The 26,790-nt window shown below is 43.5% G+C and overlaps 1 protein-coding gene across 6 annotated transcripts in view; it reads right to left on the bottom strand.

Annotated features, from left to right (window-relative positions):
* Window positions 1-26,790, bottom strand: part of pard3aa (par-3 family cell polarity regulator alpha, a) — a 1,126,646-nt gene that overhangs the window by 127,930 nt on the left and 971,926 nt on the right. For all 6 annotated transcript variants that reach the window (XM_072508331.1, XM_072508330.1, XM_072508326.1 and 3 more), the window contains one exon: window positions 18,787-18,912. In XM_072508331.1, the coding sequence (XP_072364432.1) occupies window positions 18,787-18,912 (126 nt within the window). The remainder of the gene's footprint in view (window positions 1-18,786; window positions 18,913-26,790) is intronic.

Genomic DNA, 26,790 nt, shown 5'->3' with positions numbered 1-26,790 from the left:
GAAAGGCAAATGGAATGTTGGCATTTATTGCAAAGGAAAGGAATATAAAAGTATGGAGATTTTTCTAGTTGTAAAAGCTGTTGGTGAGACCACATCCAGAGTACTGTTTGATCTCTTTACTTAATAAAGCATAGAAATGTGAAGGTTCACTCGACAGATTCCTGGGATAAAAGGTTGGTCAGGTTGCGTCTGTATCCATTTTATAAGAATGCAAGGTGATTTTTAAAAATTCCTTCACAGGGTTGGGGTGTCACTGACAATGCCAGCATTTATTGCCCTTCCCTGATTTCCCACAATGATGGTGAGATTATTTTTTGAACCATTGCAGACCATGTGGTGTATGTACACCGACAACGCTGTTAGGAAGGGATCCAATGAAGGAACAGCGGGCAAAATATTTCCAAGTCAGGTGGTGTGTGGCTTGAAGGGGAACTTGCAGGTGATGGTGTTCACATGCATCTGCTGCCCTTTTCCTTTGAGGTGATAGGGGCCGGCCGTGGGTTTGGAAGGTACTGTTGAAAGAGCCTTGGTGTGTTGCTGCAGTGCATCGTGTACATCGGACATAATTGAAACCCAAGATCCTGAGCGAACCTGACAGATTAGATACCGAGAGAATGTTTCCCCTTATGTGAAAGACTAGAACGAGAGGACAAAGTTTAAAAATAAGGGGAGGGATTTTCAGTTGGCTGACGGCAAAATTGCGAAAGGTGATTGGGCGGAGAATAGGTTCCGACGCTAAAATCGCAGCGGGTGACGATTTGACGCCAAATTGCAATTCTCCGTCACCTCGACAGTGGCGTCAATACGGTTCAGAACTCATGTACAGTAAACACCGGTCTCATGTCATTAGCGGGTCTGACCCGGTATTCTCCGGGGCCTCCACGATGTTCCGCATCTGATGGGCTGAGTTTCCGACAGCGCGGTTCACTTGGGCTTTTAAAAATCATGAAACCGGCGTCGTGGCTGCTGAGGGAGAGGGAGTATGGAAAGTGTACAACATCGCCATAGTTTGCTGACAGTTATGCTGCTGGCTGGGGGGCTTCTGTCAGGGCCGGGGTGAGTAGTGGGGGGTGGCCAGGAGGTGCGCTGTGTCATCGGGGTGGACGGCACCATTGCCACAGCTGGCATGGCAGCCATGCAGCTGCACATGCCGCCAACAGCCCACTGTGAACCTCGGGCCAAGGGTCATATAGGTGTCCCCTCAGGACATCCCCCTAGGTGCCCTTTGGCCCCAGCTGACCCATCAGCTGTATGGGCGCACTCCAGCATAACCAGTGCCACCTTGTTGGCTGGGATTAGTGTGCATGGGGATTGCAATGTGTATATGTGGCTGCAGCTCGTCAGCTTCCGGGTGTCACGGACCCAACGAACCCCACACCGTTTTTCATTGGAATCAATTGTGTTCCACGTGGCACCGGTGCTAGCCCCTCCACAGCTGCTGAATCGATCCAGGTTTGGCGGCAGTTTTTCTGTAGTGAAATACCACGAATTCTGCATTTGTGTCAACACTTAGTCTCAGAATCGGAGAATCCCGCCCAAGGAGTCTCCTATTTAAAATGGAAGCGAGGGGAATTTCACTTCCCCTCAGAGGGTTATTGGTCTATTCAATCCTCTTCCCCAGAGAGCCCTGTAAAAATAGGGTTATTGAATATTTTTAAGCTAGATATTCTTGATTGACAAGGGAGTCAAAGGTTATAGGGCGACAGACAGGAAGGTAGAGATGAAGTCTCAGCCAAGATCTTATCAAGATGTGGAGATCTTATCAAATAGCAAAATAGGTTTGCTCCTAATTCGTATGCATACTCGTATGTAGATTTTGCTTACTGGAATGTTATTTGATTCTGTGAAAGTCGGACACTTAGTTTATTTACCCTTGTCACATGGAATTATTTTCTTCTCAATCAAGCTGAATTGATCATTGAATCTAACAACTATCTTGGTTGACTGTATCACTCACTGGATATGACACAGATGTTATACAAATCCATTTCCATGCTTGTGAGTAAAAAACGAGAAGCAGCTTCCAACCTGTGTAATCCCTTCCCAACTTGCTGTAAAAGATTTGATGTACAATGCCAGTGGCCACAAACATCTATTGTAGATTATAACACATCACTTCTGCTCCACTACCCACTGAAACAGCATACAGGTCCAATTCATTTAATTGCAATAGCTATCAATCAAGCTACCCCAATGCTTTGCTGGAAGCAAAATGTAACACCTTTAGGAGACAAATGTAACCATGAAAGATGACAATTGGGCAAATATACAACGGTGGAGCCAATAACATGCAAGAAAGACATTTTACAATGATTCCAAGGCTGAAGATGCCTTCAGGTTGTGACGAGCTTGCAGCTGCATTTCTTTATCTTGGTCCACTTTGCACATCATCCTCTGCTGGCCCCATTTAATCAAAACTTTCTTCACATTGACTGTGGAGGGATGCTTCCATTTTCATTGTCGCACTGGGATATTTCTGAGGTTTGATAAACTCTAGTTGAACACAAGTCTTTCATAATTTCCTTACTTGAGGGTTCAATGGACCGCAAGAGAACATCAAGCAACATACAAGAGGGAATCGTGCTATTGTGTAATCAACTTATAATGAACCTCAAATGTAGTGAACTCAATATATTAGATTAAAAATGTGAGAATACAACCCAAAATTACTTTCCTTCCCTTGGAGTTCCACTGAATGTAATTTTATTCCAACAATTTAAATAAAACTGCAATGCGTGACTTCTGATTGCTACAGACTCCAATATTGGGTGGAAAGACTACGGTTCACTAAATTCAGACTTCAAGCTTACCACCATTTTGATTCAGCCGAATTACTTTTTAAAGCAATTCAAAAACAACCTGAGCAAATTTTGCTGCATTGCTCGGAGAATATCACCCTTCGGAAGGAGCCAACTAAGATCCAGTCTGCTCATTTACTTGAACATTACAGATCCATTGAAATAGAGTCCTGGGACCGCCACGGCCATATACAGAAAGAAGTATTAATCTTTCTTTGTGTTGTTTATTTTTGGACACTACTAACCAGAAAATTACTGCTGCATATGCCAAAAGCACAACATTCAGTCATTTATTGCGGGCAGCACGGAGATATTTCTAAGATCTGACGAGAACTATTTAAGTTCAAATTTTTCTTAATTCCCTCACCTGGGCGGTCCCGTGGGGCTTCTTGTGAATGTCAGGTAATTATTGCAGGGGGAATGTTGGTGATAATAAAGTAGATTTGGACCTGCAAATTAGGGCACCATGATACCTAAAATAAGGAATACTTCACAATAGGGTGGTGTGCAAGTGGGGTTGGGGGGGGGGGGGGGGGGGGGGGGGGGGAGCAAATGAAGGGATCGACTAAGGAGATTATTATACAGACATGAACATCAGATTGAAAACACCTGCAACTCAAAACAAGGCTATTTGCTCATTGAATGTTCATGATATAAAATCGAGCTTGAACGTGAGCATTTCCAACAACAGCAATCAGCTGCACTAGCTGCATCTTCACACAGAACGGCTCCCCAAAAGGCGGCTAAAAAGGCCTTATTCCTATTTAGATGCATTTTAGGATGCAAACCACTACTGGGCTGTAAAGGCTTGAGGTAAGTATTTTAACCACTGCTCCACTGACTTGCTGAATTTTGTTATTAATTATTAACATTTAGCTTTAAGTACAGAAAGTGGACTCGAGACTATATAACCTCAATTGATCGGAACTATGAAACTTTCTGAACTGCATTTGCACCTCTATAATAAATGAACCATGACTGCTGATGCAGCAATGTATTTGCTTACTGACCTGCACACTCTTTAAATCAAAGCAAATATTGAAGAACTCCATTGCATTTAAATTGTGCTACTTTCATTGGTTAAAGATTATCTGGCAAAGAATAAGAACCCTTGCAAATAGGCCATTGGAATGGGAGGAGGGAAGAGGAAAGAAAGGAATACCTCCCAAAATAGGTTTGTTGCAGACAGACTGGTAGATTTGCCCATTTAGATCCAATTAGGTAATTTCCCCCCAAATCTGCTCGAAGTTGTGCGGTAGATGTTACAGATTGGGCCTTCCATCAGATGGGCAGCACGGTAACACAGTGGTTAGCACTGTTGCTTCACAGCGCCAGGGTCCCAGGTTCAATTCCCGGTTTGGGTCATTGTTTGTGCAGAGTCTGCATGTTCTCCCATGCCTGCGTGGGTTTCCTCCTGGTGTTCCAGTTTCCTCCCACAAGTCCAGAAAACCATGCTTATTAGGTAAATTGGACATTCTGAATTCTCCCTCAGTGTACATGAACAGGCGCCAGAGTTGGCGACTAGGGGATTTTCACAGTAACTTGATTGCAGTGTTAATGTAAGCCTACATGTGACCCTAATAAATATTATTATTCTAATAAAAAGCCGTGGACTGGAAAAGTTAACTCTGTTTTTTCCCTCTCCACAGATGCCGCCAGGTTTTCGGAGTATTCCCAGCAGTGCCTGCTTTTATTTCAGATTTCCAGCACCTGCAGTATTTTGCTATTGAAATTGTGGTTCAAGGTTCTGCTCAAATTCACTTGCATAACCACAAATGTAAAATGTTCCATGAAACAGCACAGAAGGCCAAGTGTAATAAAAGACTGTGATTTTTTCACTGTGCCATTCATCTTTGGGATGTCTCCAACCAGAGACTCAACAACATGTACTTTCATTCAGCACCTTCACCACAATGAAACACCACAAGACATTTGCAACAAAATTTGATATTTCAGGCACATAAGGCAATATATTAGATCTTATGACCAAGAAGGTATGTTTTAAGGAGTATCTTAAGTTTAAGGAAGTCATAATACCAGAGCATAGGGACTAGGCAACTAATAGTGCAACAAATAAAATCAGGGATGCTTCAGATGCCAGAATGATAGGATCCAGAAAGGATGAGTTTGGGGGGTGGACAGAGAGAGAGAGAGAGAGAGAGAGAGAGAGAGAGAGATGGGGGAGGTTTTTCCAAAAGAAGACAATTTTAAAACTGTAACAATTTTTCAACTCAGAGCGAATGCAGGGCTCAGAGGAGAAAGGTGATGAATGAAGGGTAAGTTGTTACGTGTAAGGACACGGGCAGCAGATTTTTGGATGACTTCAAGTTTATGGAGGATAAAATGTGGGAGGCCGGATAGGAGTGTGTTGGAACAGTTCATGGAGTGGTAACAAAGGCACAGATGAGGGTTTTAGCAGCAGAATCACTGGGACAGGGATTCAAAGGTTAATAGTTGAGTACCGCAGAACCCATTCACAAAAAGGACACGTTTTTAGAATTCAGATCCTGATCCATCTGATATCCTCTAAGTAGCTGGATTCTGTTTTTATAAATGTAATTTCTAACCACTTGAACCTGCAGAAACTCTTACTTTTCAAACAGCTAATTATTCATTGTCGTTGTCTTTGTTCACACGCTTGCTGCTTGAACGTTCCTTGGATGACTCTCACCTCTTTACTCTCTGACACTGTTACTTTACATGGCATTTCCAACCCACTTTACCAGTAATCTTCTCAGCTGGAGATGGTTTTGATGAGCTCACTTCTTTTTAAACTCGCTCTGTTTTTCTCTCATGTGTAAAGATACATATTTTCCGCATCTTTGCTGTTTTATGTCCTGTGGGTTGCCATGGCTCCCATTGTGAAGCCAGGTGACCTAATTGCTCATTTGTGATGTGGGCCCTGGGTCACGTGCTCGTGGTCCTTCGAGCTGTTTGTGCGAGTTTCAGATGGGTGCATGCACAGCACAAAGCTCCACGATCTGGTGTAAGGCAATAATTGCAACCAAAGGCAGCCATGCTGGATGGTGCAGCCCCTGATGTGGACTCAACCGTACCATAGGCTTTCGAAGTACGAGTAGAATTCACAGTACTCATCCCAGAATATGCAGAAATGAGAAAAGTACCCCTAAGTTGAGGTGTTCATTGACCAAATACAATTTTAAGTAACTTAAAATACAAGATCTGACCTCTCCTGACCTACAGTTAGTGTATTTATAAATAGCAAAAGGTTATTCAAAGTAAGGGCAAAAAAAAGGAACAAAAAAAAAGATTATCTTGTGGAGGCAGAGGGCATGGATGAGGTATTAAATGAACTCTTTGCATCTGTCAGTAAAGAAGAGAACACTACCGGTGTAGCAGTAAAAAAGGAGTTGGTTGCGGTACTGCATAAGAAAAAAAATAGGTGTAACGAAAGTACTTTAAAGTTGCAGCCTGAAAGTAGATGTGTCATTTGTTTTTTTTAGGATGCATCCTAAGTTACAGGGCGACGTCAATGGTGGAAATTGTCAAGATTTTGTTTACAATTTGGTTACAAGTGGAGGATTGAAAATGTTACATCCCTGTTTAAAAAAAAGGGTAGGTGGATAAACCCAACAATTACAGGCCAGTCAAGCTAGTGTCAGTGTTGGGGAAACACTCAGGAATAATTTCTCGGGTCAAAATTAAATGGCATTTGGAAAGGCTAATAAATGAAAATCACCACAGGTATGTCAGAGGTAAATCTTGTTTGATGAATTTGATCAATAACGTCGATGAAGAATGAAGAGGATTAATGAGCATAGAGTGTGGTTAACATTGTGACTGTGGACATTTCAAGGCATTTGAATAGAAGAACATTTGAAGCCCATGGGATTAAAGGGGAAGTGGCTCTGTGGTTAAGAAACTAGGTGGTCCTGAGTCCAGAAGTGGCAATCTTTGGAGTCCAGGGGGAGCGCGCGAGAGGCTGATGTTTTGGCCTTTGCCTTCCTGGTAGCCCGGAGACCAATCTTGCTGGAATGGAGGGTCTCGGGGCCGCCGAAACCGTGGATATGGGTGAGCGACCTCGCAGGATTCCTCAGGTTGGAAAAGCTCAAATTTGCCCGGAGATGGAAACCGTTCATCAACTACTTCAAGAATAGTTAAGAAGTCAGCAGTTGGGGGGAGAGAAGAGGTTGGGGTTAAAAGAGGAGGTAGGGAAGGTCGAGGGTAGCGGCAGGGAGGGTGGATAATGGAGTGTTACATATTTCTTTGCTATGTGAATTCCTGTTTGATCTCTTTTTGGTTGTGTTTGATGTATATAATAATAACCTTTATTATCACAAGTAGGCTTACATTAACACTGCAATGAAGTTACGGAGAAAAGCCCCTAGTCGCCACATTCCGGTGTCTGTTCGGGTACACGGACGGAGAATTCAGAATGTCCAAATTACCTAATAGCACGTGCAGACTCCGCACAGACAGTGACTCAAGCCGGGAATCGAACCTGGGACCCTGGCACTGTGAACCAATAGTGCTAACCACTATGCAACTGTGCTGCCCATAAAATGCCTTAATAAAAACATTTTTTAAAAAAAGAAACTAGCTGAAGAAACATAAAGGACCAAACTTCAGAAAGAATGTCAAAGCTTCAGAGAGAGAGGACAGGAGATTTAACAGGTGTGATACACTTTAATTACTTGGTGACACTGGAGAAGGTGGATTGTACTTTTAAATTTTCCTTTTCTAAAGGAAGGATTTAAACTAGTTTTCAACATCATGTAGGGCTCTGATAAAGTAAATAAGAACAAACTTTCCAGTGGCAGAAGGGTCAACCACTAGAAGGCACAGCTTTAATGTGACTGATAATGAACCAGAGCTGGTACGAACTGTCATGATCTGGAAAGACCGTCTAAAAGAGCGGTGTAAAACGTCTTACAACACCAGGTTAAAGTTCAACAGGTTTCTTTCACATCACTAGCTTTCGGAGCACTGCTCCTTCCTCAGGTAAAAGAGCGGTGGAAGCAGATTCAATACTAACTTTCAAAATTGATTTGATAAATACTTGAAGGGGAAAGTTTGCAAGGCAATGGGAGGGAATGGGTAAGGGAAGTAACTGGATAACTCTTACAAGAAGTGGCATAGGCATGGTGGATTAATGTGCTTGCTCTATAATTAAAAAGTGTCTCTTGACTTATCTGAAACTGGTAACGTGATGTGGTTTCATTAATACAGTTGACCTTGGGTTTATCGGGAAAAAATAATTTTTTTTAATACGGGTGCCAAATCCTCCTCCTGAGAGTAGCCTGATTTAAAATGAGCAAAAATTGATTATTTTAAATTGTTCCAAATTTTTTTGATACGTAAAACCTTCCAAAATGTCCCTACTAATAATACCTGCCCACATATGAACCAAAGCTATCATCAGAATTTCTCAATTTCGACACAGGAGGGCAGACCCATTTGCAAGGGTGAATTCAATATTGAACCAGCATAAAAGACTGGAACACATGAACATAGGCAGGTTTGGGTTTGGCAACTCAGTCACATTTGAATTGTCTCAATCCTCTGTGCGAGTTCAGTCAATTTCCCCCAGGTTGAATTGACATTGTTGCAGGAACTCTACCCCAGAATGTTCAGAATGGAGGTTAATGCCGGTAGGATATCTGAACCTATCCAGAGTGCAGAAAATATTCCTTTATTCCAGGTTTGCCCAACCCACTGCTCTCTCTGTGACCCCTGGAGCAATTGTTGAAAATGCCGGTAAGTCAGCTCGGTGAGTTTGAAGATTTTTTTCAGCAGCTTGCTCCTCCAATTACAGTTGGTTTTTCTCCCTTGTTTGCAACATGGGAGAGAAACAGGCTGCGATTGGAGGATCAAAGAACACCGGCAACTGCGAGTGTACTGAGACAGAGGCAATCTGGAGCGCAGGTGGGGCTGTTGCTCACTGTGCTTTTCTGCAGCTCCTGGTTCTCTGGCCCAACTCCGGCTGCCTTTCCCTGGTTCTTGGTGCTCCCCTTGGACATTTGGGCACTGCAAAGGCCTCACTTCAGGTCCCCCTTCCACTCTCATCACACTTACCCCAGACAATTTAGTGAGGCAGGGTGAGTAAGTGAGGGCAGGGGAGTGTGTTGAGCATGGCTGAGTGAGGGCAGGTGTCTGGGTGAGTGTGAATGTTGCTGAGTGAGTGTGTGTAAGGTTGGGTGAGTGTAAGGTTCGGTGAGTGCGTGTGGGTGCGTGAGTGTATGTGTGTGTGTGTATGAGAGCGTGAGCATGAGTGTGTGTTCTGCGTGCATATATGAGAGTGTGTGTGTGCGTGTGTGTGTGAGGGTGAGGGTGGATGAGTGAATGAGTAGAGATGGGTGGTTTACACACAGACAATATCCTTTAACCATGCAGTAGTTGGATTTTCAACAAAGATTTTCTGTGACAGCACAATCTAATTTGTCTTGGTCAAACTAGAGTGTTGAATGCCCAACCATTTTTACATCATTAAATATCGAGTCCAGATACCCGACTGACCTACTTACTGTTTACCGTTATTATGCATTCAAACACAAGACTGACTATTCTTGGCATGTTAGTTCGAAGTGTTCGAGTTTGTGTGAGGGGTGTGCGTGTGTGCAGGACATGTGAGGGGGTGATTTCATGTGTGAGTGGTGAGTGCGCATGCATAAGTGTGTGAGGGGTGACTGTGTGTGTGCACTCTTGTGAGGGGTGTGTGTGTGAGAGAGAGAGTGAGAATGAATGAGAGAGAACGAGGAGAGGATGTGTGTGTGTGTGTGTGTGTGTGTGTGTGTGTATCTGGCTCACTCCCATTCCCAGGGGTCTCATTCCCCCTCACACACTCACCCTCACGCACCAATAGGCACATTTACCTACTTTCACAGTGGGTGATGGTGAGTGATTAAACACAGTGAGATTGCAAGTGAGCTGGACACTCACACCCTCACACTGTAATGATTGGCTTTATTTATTACTCACTTTTTTTTTCATAGAATTTACAGTGCAGAAGGAGGCCATTCGGCCCATCGAGTCTGCACCAGCTCTTGGAAAGAGCACCTTACCCAAGGTCAACATCTCCACCCTATCCCCATAACCTAGTAACCCCACCCAACACGAAGGGCAATTTTGGATACTAAGGGCAATTTATCATGGCCAATCCACCTAACCTGCACATCTTTGGACTGTGGGAGGAAACCGGAGCACCCGTAGGAAACCCACGCACACATGGGGAGGATGTGCAGACTCCGCACAGGCAGCGACCCAAGCCGGAATCGAACCTGGGACCCTGGAGCTGTGAAGCAATTGTGCTATCCACACTGTCAATTCATGGTTGTGACTTATATTTTCCCAGCAAGGTCTTTCCATATGTGAACTTTAAAAAAATTAATTTTTTTCTTGTTGTGCCAAACCTGATCTTTCAGAAGTTTGCTCATTTCCCTCCCCCGCCTCCTCCGCAAATGTGAAAAGAATTGAAATGTAGGTCTCCAGAAGAACAGGCTGCATGAGCCTGCTTATTCATTTCATAGTTTGCTATGATAATGTTATATGTGTTGAACTGATTTTGGGATACCACTGCTGCTTTTATTTGAAGTTAAATGCAATGCAAAAGTAATACTTTCTATTTAGGTGCAGACCTCCATCATCTGTTATAACGGATACCCTGGCCTTTGCAATTTTTATAACAAATTCTGATTAATGTCTCCGTTTACTTTACCTATGATAGAGCAAAATAGAAGGTTCAGAGGGGCGTTCATCATATTTTTATCAATAATTCAAAAGTCCCAACTCCCTTTTACCTGAAGCTTAGTAATTTGATTTGAAATATTTTGAAAGAACAAGATGCCCATGGATGATAACTAGAGATAATTTGCAACTGTGCGGCAATTAAATATTTTAAAGCTACTTTCTATCTTTATGAAACTTGCAGGGTGCATTAGTTATGCTGAAAAGGAAGAAGTCTGCTAATTGGACCATATTTACATATGCAGATGAGCAATCCAAAATCGTTTCCCCACTGTAATTAATATAGCACAAACGGTGCGTTACAAGCACAGCTACACTTATGTCTCTGTCCATTTGTGGAGCTCATTTCTTCATTGAAATTCTAATTTGTACAGTATACTTCAACCAGTGTTTGAAGTGCAAATTCTGCGCAGCAAGTTTCAAAAAATCCTGAATAACTCAACATTCCCTTCAGTATTTGTTGCATTTCTTTTAGCCAAAGTATCCATCCAATGGATTTTTGATTCTCAATTTATGCATGCTACAAGAGGATGTGGAAGCTTTGGAGTAAATGTAGGGAACAGCGAAAATAATGAATTCAAACGACTTAAGAGGAAAGGTTAAAAATAAAGCTAAATGTCTACAGTCTGGAGAAGGACAATTAAAGAAGGACCTTGCTGAAGTACATTAATATTAAGTGGATTAAGTAACGTAAATCCCAATGCAACTTTAAACATAAGCCAGCGTAATAGAATTAGAGGTCATAAGTATAAACCAGTGAGAAAAATATTTGGAAGGAAAATCTTTGCCAAAAGGATAACTGCATGGATAATCTGCCGCTTAATGTGATAGAGACCCCTTAATTTTAGGGTATTCAATCCACAGCTGGATACGATGGGATGGCTAGAATAATGAAGGACCTGGGTACATTGGACTTTTTCCATATGGTGACTATGTTATATAGTACAAATCTGTAAAGTCTCAGATAATTCGAAACCCATTCCTCGGCAAGGAGATAAATGGATTAATGTCAGATGCCAGTCATTTACGGAATACTGATGTGTATTCAGCACAAAATTTAACAGCAATCCTGGGCCAGTGAACATAATCCATTTAACTTCCTCAAATCCACAACATGTATTATGTTGATATGTGTGACTTGAATTTAAAATTCTTCTCAGATAATAGAAAATAAATATTACATGTATTATTTTACTGATTTCAGACAGAAGAGTGATAGATGTGACAAAAACACACATATTCAAAAAAATCCCCAACAAAAGAATTAAAATTCTTACTCTGAAATTTGGTCTTAATTTTATCAATTCCAGCAGCAAGTTTTTTTGAATTTAAAAATAAAGATTGTTTATTATCACACTCATTCCCCATGGGTTTAACACAATGTCTCTCGCACTCTATCACACATGCAAAGATGAGGTAACGATTAATCATAAAAATGTGAATATAATCTGAAAGCATTTGTGTCTCTTGTAGCAGATCTGTAATTTCTTAGATGAATCGATGATTTAGGTGGAGTGGAGATTTTGTGAAAGCAAGGGATTCTCAGTTAGTTGCAAGGCTTCTTCGAGGCGAATTGCCAGGATGTCAACTCTCAAGTTTGGGGAGTGTCCTCCCACTTTCAAGGTATACCATGGCTGCGTAAATGTCTTGAAGCTAGTTTGATGGCTTAGATCATGTTTCTGATGATTATCTGTCCCAGAATAGCTTCTGCTGTAATTTTTAAAGCGGATAACAAACATGACTGCCTTACCCATGTAATCTGTTACAAGTCCACGGTTGTTTTCCAAATACGGCGGGATTGTAAACCAGAAGACATAGGAGCAGAATTAGGCCACTCGGCCCGTCCAGTCTGCTCCGCCATTCAATCATGGTTGATATTTTCTCATCTCCATTCTCCTGCCATCTCCCCATAACCCCTGATCCCCATATTAATCAAGAAACTATCTATCTCTGTCTTAAAGACAATCAGTGATTTGGCCTCCACAACCTTCTGCGGCAATGAGTTCCACAGATTCACCACCCTCTGGCTGAAGAAATTTCTCCTCATCTCTGTTTTAAAGGATCGTCCCTTTAGTCTGAGATGGTGTCCTCTGGTTCTAGTTTTTCTTACAAGTGGAAACATCCTCTCCACATCCACTCTATCCAGGCCTCGCAGTATCCTGTAAGTTTCAATAAGATCCCCCCTCATCCTTCTAAACTCCAACGAGTACAGACCCAGAGTCCTCAACCGTTCCTCATACAACAAGTTCTTCATTCCAGGGATCATTCTTGAGAAACTCCTCTGGACCCTTTCCAAGGCCAGCACATCCTTCCTTAGATACGGGGCCCAAAACTGCTCACAATACTCCAAATGAGGTCTGACCAGAGCCTTATACAGCTTCAGAAGTACATCCCTGGTCTTGTATTCTAGCCCTCTTGACATGAATGCTAATATTGCATTTGCCCTCTTAACTGCCGACTGAACCTGTACGTTAACCTTAAGGGAATCGTGAACAAGGACTCCCAAGTCCCTTTGTGCTTCTGATTTCCTAAGCATTTCCCCATTTAGAAAATAGTCTATGCCTAAATTCCTCCTTCAAAAGTGCATAATTTCACACTTTTCCACAGTGTATTTCATTTGCCACTTCACTGCCCATTCTCCTAGCTTGTACAAAACCTTCTGCAGCCCCCTTGCTTCCTCAATAATACCTGACCCTCTACAGATCTTTGTATCATCTGCAAACTTAGCAACAGTGCCTTCAGTTCCTTCTTCCAGATCATTAATGTATATTGTGAAAAGTTGTGGTCCCAGCACAGACCCCTGAGGCACATCACTTATCACCGGCTGCCATCCTGATAAAGACCCCTTTATCCCCACTCTCTGCCTTCTGCCAGTAGCCAATCCTCTATCCATGCCAGGATCTTACCCTTAACACCATGGGCTTTTAACTTATTTAACAGTGTCCTATGCGGCATCTTGTCAAAGGACTTCTGGAAATCTAAATAAATCACGTCCACTGGTTCTCCTTTGTCTAACATCTTTGTTACCTCCTCAAAGAACTCTAACAGATTTGTCAGACATGACCTCCCTTTGACAAAGCCGTGCTGACTCAGTCCTATTTTAGCATGCACTTCCAAGTACTTTGCGATCTCATCTTTAATAACAGACTCTAAAATCTTATCAATGACTGAAGTCAGGCTAACCGGTCTATAATTTCCCGTCTTCTGCTTCCCTCCCTTCTTAAACAGTGTTACATTAGCCACTTTCAGTCCTCTGGGACCTTTCCTGTCTCCAGTGATTCCTGAAAGATCACCACCAATGCCTCCACAATTTCATCAGCTATCTCTTTTAGGACCCGAGGGTGTAGTCCATCCGGTCCAGGTGATCTATCCACCTTCAGACCTTTCAGTTTCCCCAGAACCTTCTCCTTAGTGATGGCCTCTGTACTCACCTCTGCCGCCTGATTCTCCTGGAGCTCTGGCATCCCACTGTTGTCTTCCACCGTGAAGACTGATGCAAAGTAACTATTCAGTTTGTTTGCCATTTCTTTGTTTCCTATTATTACTTCTCTAGCCACGTTTTCCAGTGGTCCCGTGTTCTGGCTTTTCACACCAAAAGCTTCAGCCAGTCAAGGTCTGTGCATTTGGAATGAGGAGCCACCAGAGTACCATGAAACGTCAATGAGATTAATTTCATATTTGTCTCTCATCCATTGAGTATTGATGTCTTTACTGTCTATGGGAGAGCAGGAGGGCGAGTCACTGATTTGTTATAGTCCTTTCTATCGACAGTCCATCCTTAACAGAAAATTGTTCAGATTGTCCATATTTTAATTAGATATTTGTTTGAGTTTCAGCACTGTCTGAAGTGGAGTACCGCCAAGTCACATGATTCGCAACAGTCATCTGAAACAATTTTTGCTGTCCACATCATAAAATATAGCTTTAACATTTGTAGTCTCTTCATACCTGTACTGGGAATGGGCTGAAGAACCACTGAACTATTGTGACCCGAAAATGTTTGGGAACAAGAAAAGACCATTAAAAATAACAAACTGAGTTTGGAAATCTCCTCTGATGGTCTGAAAATTTATATGGAGGCTAAAAACCGTAGATGTGTTTAAATTCCACCCCAACCCATTTTCTTCCATTTTTATTCTTATCTCTTTAAAAGCACTTACACCGGCTAGGCCATGGATCCACAGGTGGCTGTAGTTGATATGTCAAGGATTGAAATCAAATATGTAGGTATTTGCCCATTTCCCTGGTGGAGATCAGACGTTACATCCCTCAAGTGCCTCACAGATAATGTGAGAGTCCAAGTGGTCTTGCTCTAGCGACTGGTTAAAGACATACGGAGCACAAAGGAAGATGCTTGTAATTGTTGGTGCTCAATCACGTCAGTCTCCAAATATTGCTGCAGGAGTTCCTTATGGTACTGTCCTCGGCCCAACCATCTTCTGCTGCTTCATCAATGACCTTTCTCCCGTCACAAGTGGAGATGTTCGCTGATGGTTGCACATTGTTCAGAAACATTTCTGACTCCTCAGATACTGAAGCAGTCCATGTCCATATGCAGGAAGGCCAGGACAACATTCAGGCTTCGACTGATCAGTGGCTGATAACATTTCTGCCACCAAAGTGCCAGGAAATGAAAATCTCCAACAAGAGAGAATCTAACAATTTCCCCATGATATTCAATTGCATTACCATCGCTAAATCTCCCATTATTAACATCCTGAGGGGGTTACCATTGATTGACAAACTGAACCAGACCGACCATATAAATACTGTGACTACAACTGCAGGTTGTAGTCACATTGGGATTGGGAATTCTGCAGGGAAGAACTCACCTCCCGACTCCCCAAAGCCTGTCCATTATCTACAAGGCACAAATCAGGAGTGTGATGGAATACTCTCCACTTGCCTGGTTGAGCGCAGCTCCAAGAACACTCAAGGAGCTCGACACCACCAAGAAAGCACAACAGCACCTATACTTCCTCAGGAAACTAAGGAAATTTGGCATGTCCACATTAACCCTTACCAACTTTTACAGATGCACCATAGAAAGCATCCTATCAGGCTGCATCACAGGCTGGTATGGCAACTGCTCGCCCCAGGACCGCAAGAAACTTCAGAGAGTCGTGAACACCCCCAGTCCATCACATGAACCTGCCTCCCATCCATAGACTCCATCTACACCTCCCGCTGCCTGGGGAAAGCGAGCAGCATAATCAAAGATCCCTCCCACCCGGCTTACTCACTCTTCCAACTTCTTCCATCGGGCAGGAGATACAGAAGTCTGAGAACACGCACGAACAGACTCAAAAACAGCTTCTTCCCCACTGTCACCAGACCCTCTTATGGACTGACCTCATTAACACTACACCCCTGTATGCTTCATCCGATGCCAGTGCTTATGTTGTGTTGCCCTATTATGTATTTTCTTTTATTCCCATGTATTTAATGATCTGTTGAGCTGCTCGCAGAAAAATACTTTTCACTGTACCTCGGTACACGTGACAATAAACAAATCCAAATCCAATCCAATCCAACCATCCAGGAGAAAGCAGGCCACCTTTCCACTACATTTAACATTCTCTCCCTACACTGCCAATGCACAGTGATAACAGCATGTATCATCTACAAGATGCACTGCAGCAACTCACCAAGGTGGCATTTACAGTGCCTAAACCCACAACCTCTACCGCTTATACGGACAAGGGAAACAGATGGATGGGAGCACCACCATCTGCCTAGAATGGAATTATTCTGTCGTTCTTTCACTGGTGCTAGGTCAAAATTCTGGAACTCCCTTCCCCAACAGCACTGTGTGTGCACTGCAGTGGTTCACTATCTCAAGGACAATTAGGGATGAGCAGTAAATGCTGGTTGAGTCAGTGTGCTCACATCCCTTGAAAGAATAAATGAAACGGAATCATTACAGCTTTGCCTAATCCTGCTCCGACCTGGTACCTGAACCCTCCAGCAAAGCTCACACAAAAATAATCAGTAAGAAGTCTTACAACACCAGGTAAAATTGGACTTTAACCTGGTGTTGTAAGACTTCTTAATGTGCTCATCCCAGTCCGACGCCGGCATCTCCACATCAAAAATAATCAGGAGTACGAACCCAGGTTATTTTTTCCTTTTCTGGCCAAAGATCATTGTAGGATCTCAATTCTTCACACCTAACTTGGCATGGGTTCTGAATTGGGTTGAGCAGAGTGCTGCCGCCATCAGACATCTGGTTTGATTTCAAGCAAGTCCATTTCTGCACTTCTATCAGCTGCCAGTTTCCCCAACCGTTTAGTTTGAATACTCCAAAAATTATGGCAAACAAATGACATTTGTAATGTATTCAGAATATTTTTCTAATTAAAATAAAGTTATAAAACAAATTGCAGCAGGGATTATTATTTTGCTGCCTAAAGACGTTTACTTTCCAGATCTTCTATTTCAAAATGAACTTTGCGCGAAACATTTTTACTGAATAATGGATTATTTTGAAAACATGCATGGAGGTCAACAAGTCAAGAGGTTGAGAGTGTGTAGAGTTCTGACAGGCATGTTTCTGCCTCGCCCCATTGTTTAGACTTAACACCCCAGGACACAATGGACTGATGTAGATCGCAATTTTGTTTTTAAAAACACAGGTACCTTGTAAAAAAAGCCTATAGAAATTTCACATAAGAAGCAGACAATACATCAATTGTATCCTGTGATAGATACAATAGTGGGCTGTTCAAATAACAACTTACTTTTGTACAGTTAAAGATTACTAGAACAATTGGAACCACAATTTAAAACAGTTTCTGTGCTAAATTGCTCAAAAGTCTTCAAAGCAATTATGTTTGTGCCATTTTATTCATGCACACTTACTACAAATGTGCTTCATCGATCTGGCCTCGACCTTTTCCATTGCCACTTAAGTATCCATACAGGCTAGCAATTTTCATAATGATCAGTGCTTTGAGACAGGCAACGAAACTACTTTCTGAAGTAGGTTCTGGTGCCATCACAAGTTAATATGATATGGATACATATCGAAGTACTGGTGCAAGGAGTGGGGAGGGGAACATGTGGGAAGACATAAGCAATGTTAAAAGAGGGAAGCTGCTTCTGAAGAGCTGAGAAAGATTTTTCAGTCATCAACGTGGATGAAACCATGTAAAGTGCCATTTTCATGGATTTGCCAAGCTGCCTTTGATCAAAGAAAAGCACTCAAGGTGTAACATTATAGGAATACTGAAGTGCCATCCAACATTACCCCCTACCCTAGCTCTAATTTTAAGGCTATGACCCCTTGCTCTGGGCTCTGCGACAAGGGGAAATAGTTTCTCTCTACCCACCCAATCAATTCCTTTGATCATTTCATACACCTCAATTAGTTCATCCCTTCGATACTCAATATTGTTCCAGCTCCTTGTGAATGCACCACTCGTACTGCATGATGTGATTAAAAGAAAAGTAAAATCTAAAGTAATATTCCCAAGTACATCCAAGTCGCAATATCAATATACTTTGAAATAACTTGGCCTATTTATTGTTTTAGTGATTGTAAAATAACCAAAAACCATTAATATCAATTATATTTCTTCACCCAGAGAGTGGTGAACCTGCGGAATTTGTTACCACAGGAAGTAGTTGAGGCCAAAGCATGACATGTTTTCAAGAAGCATTTAGATACAGCACTAGGGCGAAGGGAATCAAAGGATATGGGGAAAAGCGGGATTAGGCTATTGAGTTGGATGGTCAACCATGATCCTAATGAATGCGGAGCAGGCTCAAAGGGCTGAATGGCCTCTTCCTGCTCCTAGTTTTTATGTTTCTATATTAGTGATTTTTAAGCATTGCTACATAACCAACTTTTAAAAATTGGATCTTGCTTGGAGGAATTTCAGTAAGATACCCAAATAAATAAAATCGACATTGTATAACAAGGAGAGATATTAAAATGCTGGCAATACTTGTATTCCATGTCAGAAGTATTTTCTTTTAAAAAAATGTGATGCGAGTGCACACTGACTGTGGAAGAACATTAAATCCTTTGTAATTTTGCCATTCTTGTGTCACACATTCTCCCATACCAATTAGATGAAAATAGCTGCCTTGAATATAATTCAAAATGCTACAGACTGCTTTGTATTCATGTCTGGGGAATTCAAACAGCGAGAGAACTTGTTCATTTTCACTGCTATGATATTTTTGAGGCACACTATGTTGCAATGACTGGTATCTTTTCCTAGCTTCTACATGGAGTATCAATAAGAATACATTCTCTTTATGTGATACATAATCATACCTCTCCTGCTCCTGTCTCATTCGTGACCGCTCATCTTCAGATGGCAGAGTTTCTTCCAACTTGCTCTTGTTTGAACCTTTACGATCAAGCTTCCCAACCTTTTCCTCTTTACGGTATTTTCCAAACCTGTAGGGCACAATGAATTTGAATAAATGCTCTTTTTTCAGACCTCGTCGTATTTATTATGCTGTTTTATTCCGCTGAGGAGTTTTTACAGGTAACAACCACTTTGATCTTTTGCAGAGGTCTAACAGCAGAGTGCACAACTTAATAAAGCTATGTCAAGACCTTGAGTAGTCTGCAGAAATAAATGCAACTCGACAGGCTTATTAAAATGAATTCACGCTATTTTATTTTTCCTCTTCCCCATGCTCTGTGGTCTCCCCACTCCTTCTCATTGTGGTTCAGTGACTGCACATGTAACCACTGTTCAGGTGTGAATCTAAATAGTGTGCATCACTGCCAATGCAATCATGTAGGGCACCAAGCCAAACTTAATCTTGCCTTCACCGAAAGCTTGCTTATATACATCTCCCTTGAAGTTGATCAGGAGCGGAAACCCTTGCCCTTACAGTACCCTGAAGGTGGCCCTATTGGTTTTTATAGCGCAACTACTCACTATCAAACTAGCTCAGTAAATAGGTCATTATTATCTTGCTCTTTTCCCTTCTTCCCTATTCCTTGACTGCTGTATCATTAGGCTAAAAGGGAGTGAGGGAGGGGAAATCAGCTCCCATTTCTCATTTGTTCGAGTGTACAAATTAGGTGTAGTAGGCCACGCGAGCCTGCTCCACCATTCAATAAGATCATGGTTGATTGGATTGTAACCTCAACCCCAAATTCTTGCCTACACCATAACCTTTCACCCCCTTGTTAATCAAGTATCTATCCTGCTCTGCCTTAAAAACATTCACAGATTCTGCTTCCACTGCCTTTTGAGGAAGAGAATTCCAAAGACTCACGACCCTCTGAGAGAAAACATTTATCCTCATCACTGTCTTAAATGAGGAACCCCTTATTTTTAAACATTGATCCCTAGTTCTAGATTCTCTGACAAGAAGAAACATCCTCTCTACATGCGTCCTGTCAATACCCCTCGGTATCAACCTCATTTTGCCTCTTACTCGTCTACACTCCGGGGAAACAAACCTAACCTGTCCAAACTTTCCTCACGAGATGACCTGTCCATTCCTGGTAATAATCTAGTAAACCTGGCTGCGAATGCATTGACATACTTCCTTAAATAAAGAGACCATTACTGTACACTATACTCCAGATTTGGTCTCACCAATGCCCTGTAAGACTGAAGTATAAGCAACAACCTTTGTAATCAATTCCCCTCACAACAAACAATTACATTCGATTAGCTTTCCTGATTACTTGCTGTGCCTACATACTAGCCTTTTGTAATTCAAGCGCTATGACACCCAGATTCCACCACACCTCAGAGCTCGGCAATCTCTCACCATTTAGATAATATGCTTCTTTATTATTCTGTTAACAATTGGAGAAAATTATGATAGAAAAATTAAATTGGGATAAAATTTAAAAAGGGAGTCGATAAGGGCAGCTGTCTTAAGGCACTTTGATATGTGAATTATCATATCAGCGAGAAAAGCAAGTGTTTACCCATGTAACAATGAAGTACAGAGAAGTAACTTCAAAGTGGAGAGATTAGGAAATTGACACGTATATGCTAAAAACCATATCCACAGGGTGGGAGGTAATAATAATAATCTTTATTAGTGTCACAAGTACAAAGAAAAGTACAGTACAGGAACAGGCCCTACGGCCCTTCAAGCCCGCACCGGCCACGATACCAACCTTTGCCATAACCCTCATCACGGGCAGCATGGTAGGCGAGTGGTTAGCACTGTGGCTTCACAGTGCCAGGGCCCCAGGTTCGATTTCCTGCTGGGTCACTGTCTGTGCGGAGTCTGCACCTTCTCCCAGTGTCTGCGTGGGTTTCCTCCGGGTGCTCCGGTTTCCTCCCACAGTCCAAAGACGTGCAGGTTAGGTGGATTGGCCATTGCCCTTATTGTCCAAAAAGGTTAGATGGGGTTATTGGGTTACAGGGATAGGATGGAAGTGAGGGCTTAAGTGGGTCGGTACAGACTCGATGGGCCGAATGGTCTCCTTCTGCACTATATGTTCTATGTTCCTTGTGCGTATCCTTCTATACCCATCCTTTCCATGTGTTTATCAAGATGCCTTTTGAATGCCATTAATGTGTCTGCTTCCATAACGTCCCCTGGCAATGCGTTCCAGGCACTCACTACCATCTGTGTAAAAAACCTGCCTTGCACATCTCCTCTAAACTTTGCCCCATGGACCTTAAAGCTATGCCCCCTAATGACAGACCCCTCCACCCTGGGATAGAGTGACTGCCCATCCACTCTATCCATGCCCCTCATAATCTTAGACCTCTATCAGGTCACCCCTCAACCTCCGTCTTTCTAATGAAAACTGTCCGAGTCTATTCAGCCTCTCCAAATAGCTAACATCCTCCAGACAAGGCAACATCCTGGTAAACCTCCTCTGCACCCTCTCCAAAGCCTCTACATCCTTCTGGTAGTGTGGCGACAGGAATTGTGCGCAATATTCCGGCCGTACCAAGATTCTATACAACTGCATCGTGACTTGCCAGTTTTTATACTCGATGCCCCGTTCAATGAAGGCAAGCATTCCGTATGCTTTCTTGACTACCTTGTCCACTAGTGTTTCCACTTTCAAAGATCTGTGGACATGCACACCCAGAACTCTCTGACTTTCTATATTCCTAAGAGTTTTGCCATTTATGGTATATTTCCCCTCTATGTTAGGCCTACCAAAATGCATTACCTCACATTTGTCTGGATTAAACTCCATTTGCCATTTCTCTGCCCAAGTCTCCAACCTATCTATGTCCTGCTGTATCCTCTGACAATCCTCAACACTATCTGCCACTCCACCAACCTTGGTGTCACCCGCGAACTTACTAATCAAGTAGGTTTACACTACCCCCGGGAAATGCCTTTAGATATATGCAGGTGAGGGCTTTTGTGAGGCGACAGGTGAGGGAATTCCCGTTGCTCCCGGCACAAGAAGTTCAAGATAGGGTGATCTTGGGTGTATGGGTTGGGGAGGGCAAGGTGTCGGAAATACACCAGGAGTTGAAAGAAGAGGGGGAAGCGCTGGTAGAAGAGTTGAAGGGTAAATGGGAGGAGGAGCTGGGGGAGGAGATCGAGGAAGGTCTGTGGGCTGATGCCCTAGGTAGGGTTAATTCCTCCTCCTCGTGTGCCAGGCTCAGCCTGATACAATTTAAGGTGGTCCACAGAGCGCACTTGATGGAGGCGAGGTTGAGTAGGTTCTTTGGGGTAGAGGACAGATGTGGAAGGTGCTCAGGGAGCCCGGCGAACCATGTCCATATGTTTTGGTCATGCCCGGCACTGGAGGGGTTCTGGAGAGGAGTGGCGGGACAAATATCTCAGGTGGTGAAAGTCCGAGTCAAGCCAAGCTGGGGGCTAGCAATATTTGGAGTAGTGGACGAACCGGGAGTGCAGGAGGCGAAAGAGGCCGGCATTCTAGCCTTTGCGTCCCTAGTAGCCCGGCGAAGGATCTTGCTAATGTGGAAGGGGGCGAAGCCCCCCAGCCTGGAGGCCTGGATAAATGATATGGCTGTGTTCATAAAGTTGGAGAGGATTAAGTTCGCCTTGAGAGGGTCTGCGCAGGGGTTCTACAGGCGGTGGCAACCGTTCCTAGGCTATCTCGCGGAGCGTTAGAGGAAGGTCGGTCAGCAGCAGCAGCAACCTGGGGGGGGGGGGGACGTCCTGGGAGGGGGGAGGGGGGGGGGGAAGGGGGGACTGCCTGGGAGGGTGGATGAGCAAGAGATAACATGAAGGGTTGGGGAAACTGGCACATACGGGTGAGGGCCAGTGTACAAAGCTGTGTAAATGTATCATTTTGCCATGTATATATCTTGCTCTGCGCGATTTCTCGTTTTTTTTTGTTACGAGGGGGGGGGGTTATTGTTTGTAAGGGAGAAAAATTGTGTTAAAAAACTTTAATAAATATATATATTTTTTAAAAAGTAGGTTTACACTAGCAATGAAGTTACTGTGAAAGTCCCGTAATCACCACACTCCGGCACCTGTTCGGACACTGGAGGGAGAATTCAGAATATCAGGCTTAGGAAAGATGTATAGTGGTGTTCCTTGATGTCAGTCTTAGGAACACTCCTTTTCTTGATCTATTATTAATGACCTTGACTTGGGTGTACAGAGCACAATTTCAAAATTTGCAGATGACACAAAACTTGGCATATTGTTAATTGTGTGGGGGATAGTGACAAACTTCAAGAGTACTTTGACAGGTTGTTAAAGTGGCAGAAATCTAATGCAGAAAAGTGTGAAGTGATTCATTTGCATAGGAGGAATATGGAGAAGCAATATAAAATTAAGGATACAATTGTAAAGGGATGCAAGGGCAGAGGGTCATGAGCATAAATGTGCACAAATCATTGAAGATGGCAGGGCATGTTGAGAAAGTAATTAAAAAGCACCGAGAATTCCAGGCTTTATAAATAGAGCATTGGGTACGAAAGCAAGGAAGTTGCGATGAACTTGTAGTCTCAATGATCCTTTGCCCAGCTGAGGACTCGTTCCTTCTCTTGAAAACTATGGAACCTCACAATGATTGCCCATGGTGGCTCCTCGGAATGAGGCTTCTGCTTGAGTGACCAGTGGGCTGAATCATGCTTGGGAGGGGATGTCAATCCACCCACCCCCACCATCTTCCCAAACATCTTCGCAAAATAGTCCATCAGATTTGCGTCTTCCATTCCCTCCAGCAACTCCATGATTCTAAGATTCTGTCTCCTGGAATGATTCTCCAGATCATCCATTTTGGCCCTCAATGTTTTATTAACACTGGCCTTCAGTGCCATCTCAGCTTCCAAGGAGACAATTTGATCGCTTTGCCTCGAGACAGCTGTCTCCACACCCTATATCTCCGTGCCATGCGCATTTACCGTTTCATCAGCTCTCTAGAACGTACACTGAATGGGACTAGGGTCTCTTCTATTGACTTGTGGAGGTCCTCAGAGTCAACCGACCAATGCTTCTGAAATTCCGTTGTCAAGATGTCTGTAAGTATCGCGGCGGACAATGGAGAGTCGCGGTAGTGGCCTCTGCCATATTTTCAATCGAAGAGCCTTCTGAATCAGTGGCCAAATTTTTATTTGCAGGCTTCCTGGTCGTGAACTTTCTGGACATTTGCTTTGTGTGGTGAGGTTTTAGCCGCCACCTCGTGTGTGATTACTCCCTACAAGGGCAACACGGTGGCACAGTGATTAGCACTGCTGACTCACAGCGTCTGGGACCCGGGTTCAATTCCTGCCTTGGGTGACTGTGTGGAGTTTCCACTTTCTCCCCGTGTCTGCGCGAGTTATCTCCGGGTGCTCTGATTTCAAACAAACAAAGAACAAAGAAATGTACAGCACAGGAACAGGCCCTTCGGCCCTCCAAGCCCGTGCCGACCATGCTGCCCGACTAAACTACAATATTCTATACTTCCTGGGTCCGTATCCTTCTATTCCCATCCTATTCATATATTTGTCAAGATGCCTCTTAAATGTCCCTATCGTCCCTGCTTCCACTACCTCCTCCGGTAGCGAGTTCCAGGCACCCACTACCCTCTGCGTAAAAAACTTGCCTCGTACATCTACTCTAAACCTTGCCCCTCTCACCTTAAACCTATGCCCCCTAGCAATTGACCCCTCTACCCTGGGGAAAAGCCTCTGACTATCCACTCTGTCTATGCCCCTCATAATTTTGTAGACCTCTATCAGGTCGCTCCTCAACCTCCGTCGTTCCAGTGAGAACAAACCGAGTTTATTCAACCACTCCTCATAGCTAATGCCCTCTATACCAGGCAACATTCTGGTAAATCTCTTCTGCACCCTCTCTAAAGCCTCCACATCCTTCTGGTAGTGTGGCGACCAGAATTGAACACTATACTCCAAGTGTGGCCTAACTAAGGTTCTATACAGCTGCAACATGACTTGCCAATTCTTATACTCAATGCCCCGGCCAATGAAGGCAAGCATGCCGTATGCCTTCTTGACTACCTTCTCCACCTGTGTTGCCCCTTTCAATGACCTGTGGACCTGTACTCCTAGATCTCTTTGACTTTCAATACTCTTGAGGGTTCTACCATTCACTGTATATTCCCTACCTGCATTAGACCTTCCAAAATGCATTTCCTCACATTTGTCCGGATTAAACTCCATCTGCCATCTCTCCGCCCAAGTCGCCAGACAATCTAAATCCTGCTGTATCCTCCGACAGTCCTCATCGCTATCCGCAATTCCTCCAACCTTTGTGTCGTCTGCAAACTTACTAATCAGACCAGTTACATTTTCCTCCAAATCATTTATATATACTACAAAGAGCAAAGGTCCCAGCACTGATCCCTGTGGAACACCACTGGTCACAGCCCTCCAATTAGAAAAGCATCCCTCCATTGCTACTCTCTGCCTTCTATGGCCTAGCCAGTTCTGTATCCACCTTGCCAGCTCACCCCTGATCCCGTGTGACTTCACCTTTTGTACAAGTCTACCATGAGGGACCTTGTCAAAGGCCTTACTGAAGTCCATATAGAAAACATCTACTGCCCTACCTGCATCAATCATCTTAGTGACCTCCTCGAAAAACTCTATCAAGTTAGTGAGACACGACCTCCCCTTCACAAAACCGTGCTGCCTCTCACTAATACGTCCATTTGCTTCCAAATGAGAGTAGATCCTGTCTCGAAGAATTCTCTCCAGTAATTTCCCTACCTCTGAAGTAAGGCTCACCGGCCTGTAGTTCCCGGGATTATCCTTGCTACCCTTCTTAAACAGAGGAACAACATTGGCTATTCTCCAGTCCTCCGGGACATCCCCTGAAGACAGCGAGGATCCAAAGGTTTCTGTCAAGGCCTCAGCAATTTCCTCTCCAGCCTCCTTCAGTATTCTGGGGTAGATCCCATCAGGCCCTGGGGACTTATCTACCTTAATATTTTTTAAGACACCCAACACCTCGTCTTTTTGGATCACAATGAGACCCAGGCTATCTACACCCCCTTCTCCAGACTCAACATCTACCAATTCCTTCTCTTTGGTGAATACTGATGCAAAGTATTCATTTAGTACCTCGCCCATTTCCTCTGGCTCCACACATAGATTCCCTTGCCTATCCTTCAGTGGGCCAACCCTTTCCCTGGCTACCCTCTTGCTTTTTATGTACGTGTAAAAAGCCTTGGGACTTTCCTTAACCCTATTTGCCAATGACTTTTCGTGACCCCTTCTAGCCCTCCTGACTCCTTGCTTAAGTTCCTTCCTACTTTCCTTATATTCCACGCAGGCTTTGTCTGTTCCCAGCCTTTTGGCCCTGACAAATGCCTCCTTTTTCTTTTTGACGAGGCCTACAATATCACTTGTCATCCAAGGTTCCCGAAAATTGCCGTATTTATCTTTCTTCCTCACAGGAACATGCCGGTCCTGTATTCCTTTCAACTGCCACTTGAAAGCCTCCCACATGTCAGATATTGATTTGCCCTCAAACATCCGCCCCCAATCTATGTTCTTCAGTTCCCGCCTAATATTGTTATAATTAGCCTTCCCCCAATTTAGCACATTCATCCTCGGACCACTCTTATCCTTGTCCACCAGTACTTTAAAACTTACTGAATTGTGGTCACTGTTACCGAAATGCTCCCCTACTGAAACATCTACCACCTGGCCGGGCTCATTCCCCAATACCAGGTCCAGTACCTCCCCTTCCCTAGTTGGACTGTCTACATATTGTTTTAAGAAGCCCTCCTGGATGCTCCTTACAAACTCCGCCCCGTCTAAGCCCCTGGCACTAAGTGAGTCCCAGTCAATATTGGGGAAGTTGAAGTCTCCCATCACCACAACCCTGTTGTTTTTACTCTTTTCCAAAATCTGTCTACCTATCTGCTCCTCTATCTCCCGCTGGCTGTTGG

The sequence above is a fragment of the Scyliorhinus torazame genome, chromosome 6 (genome assembly GCF_047496885.1).
Source record: "Scyliorhinus torazame isolate Kashiwa2021f chromosome 6, sScyTor2.1, whole genome shotgun sequence".
In the NCBI taxonomy this organism is placed as follows: Eukaryota; Metazoa; Chordata; class Chondrichthyes; order Carcharhiniformes; family Scyliorhinidae; genus Scyliorhinus; species Scyliorhinus torazame.
This window is presented reverse-complemented; position numbering and strand designations above follow the sequence as displayed.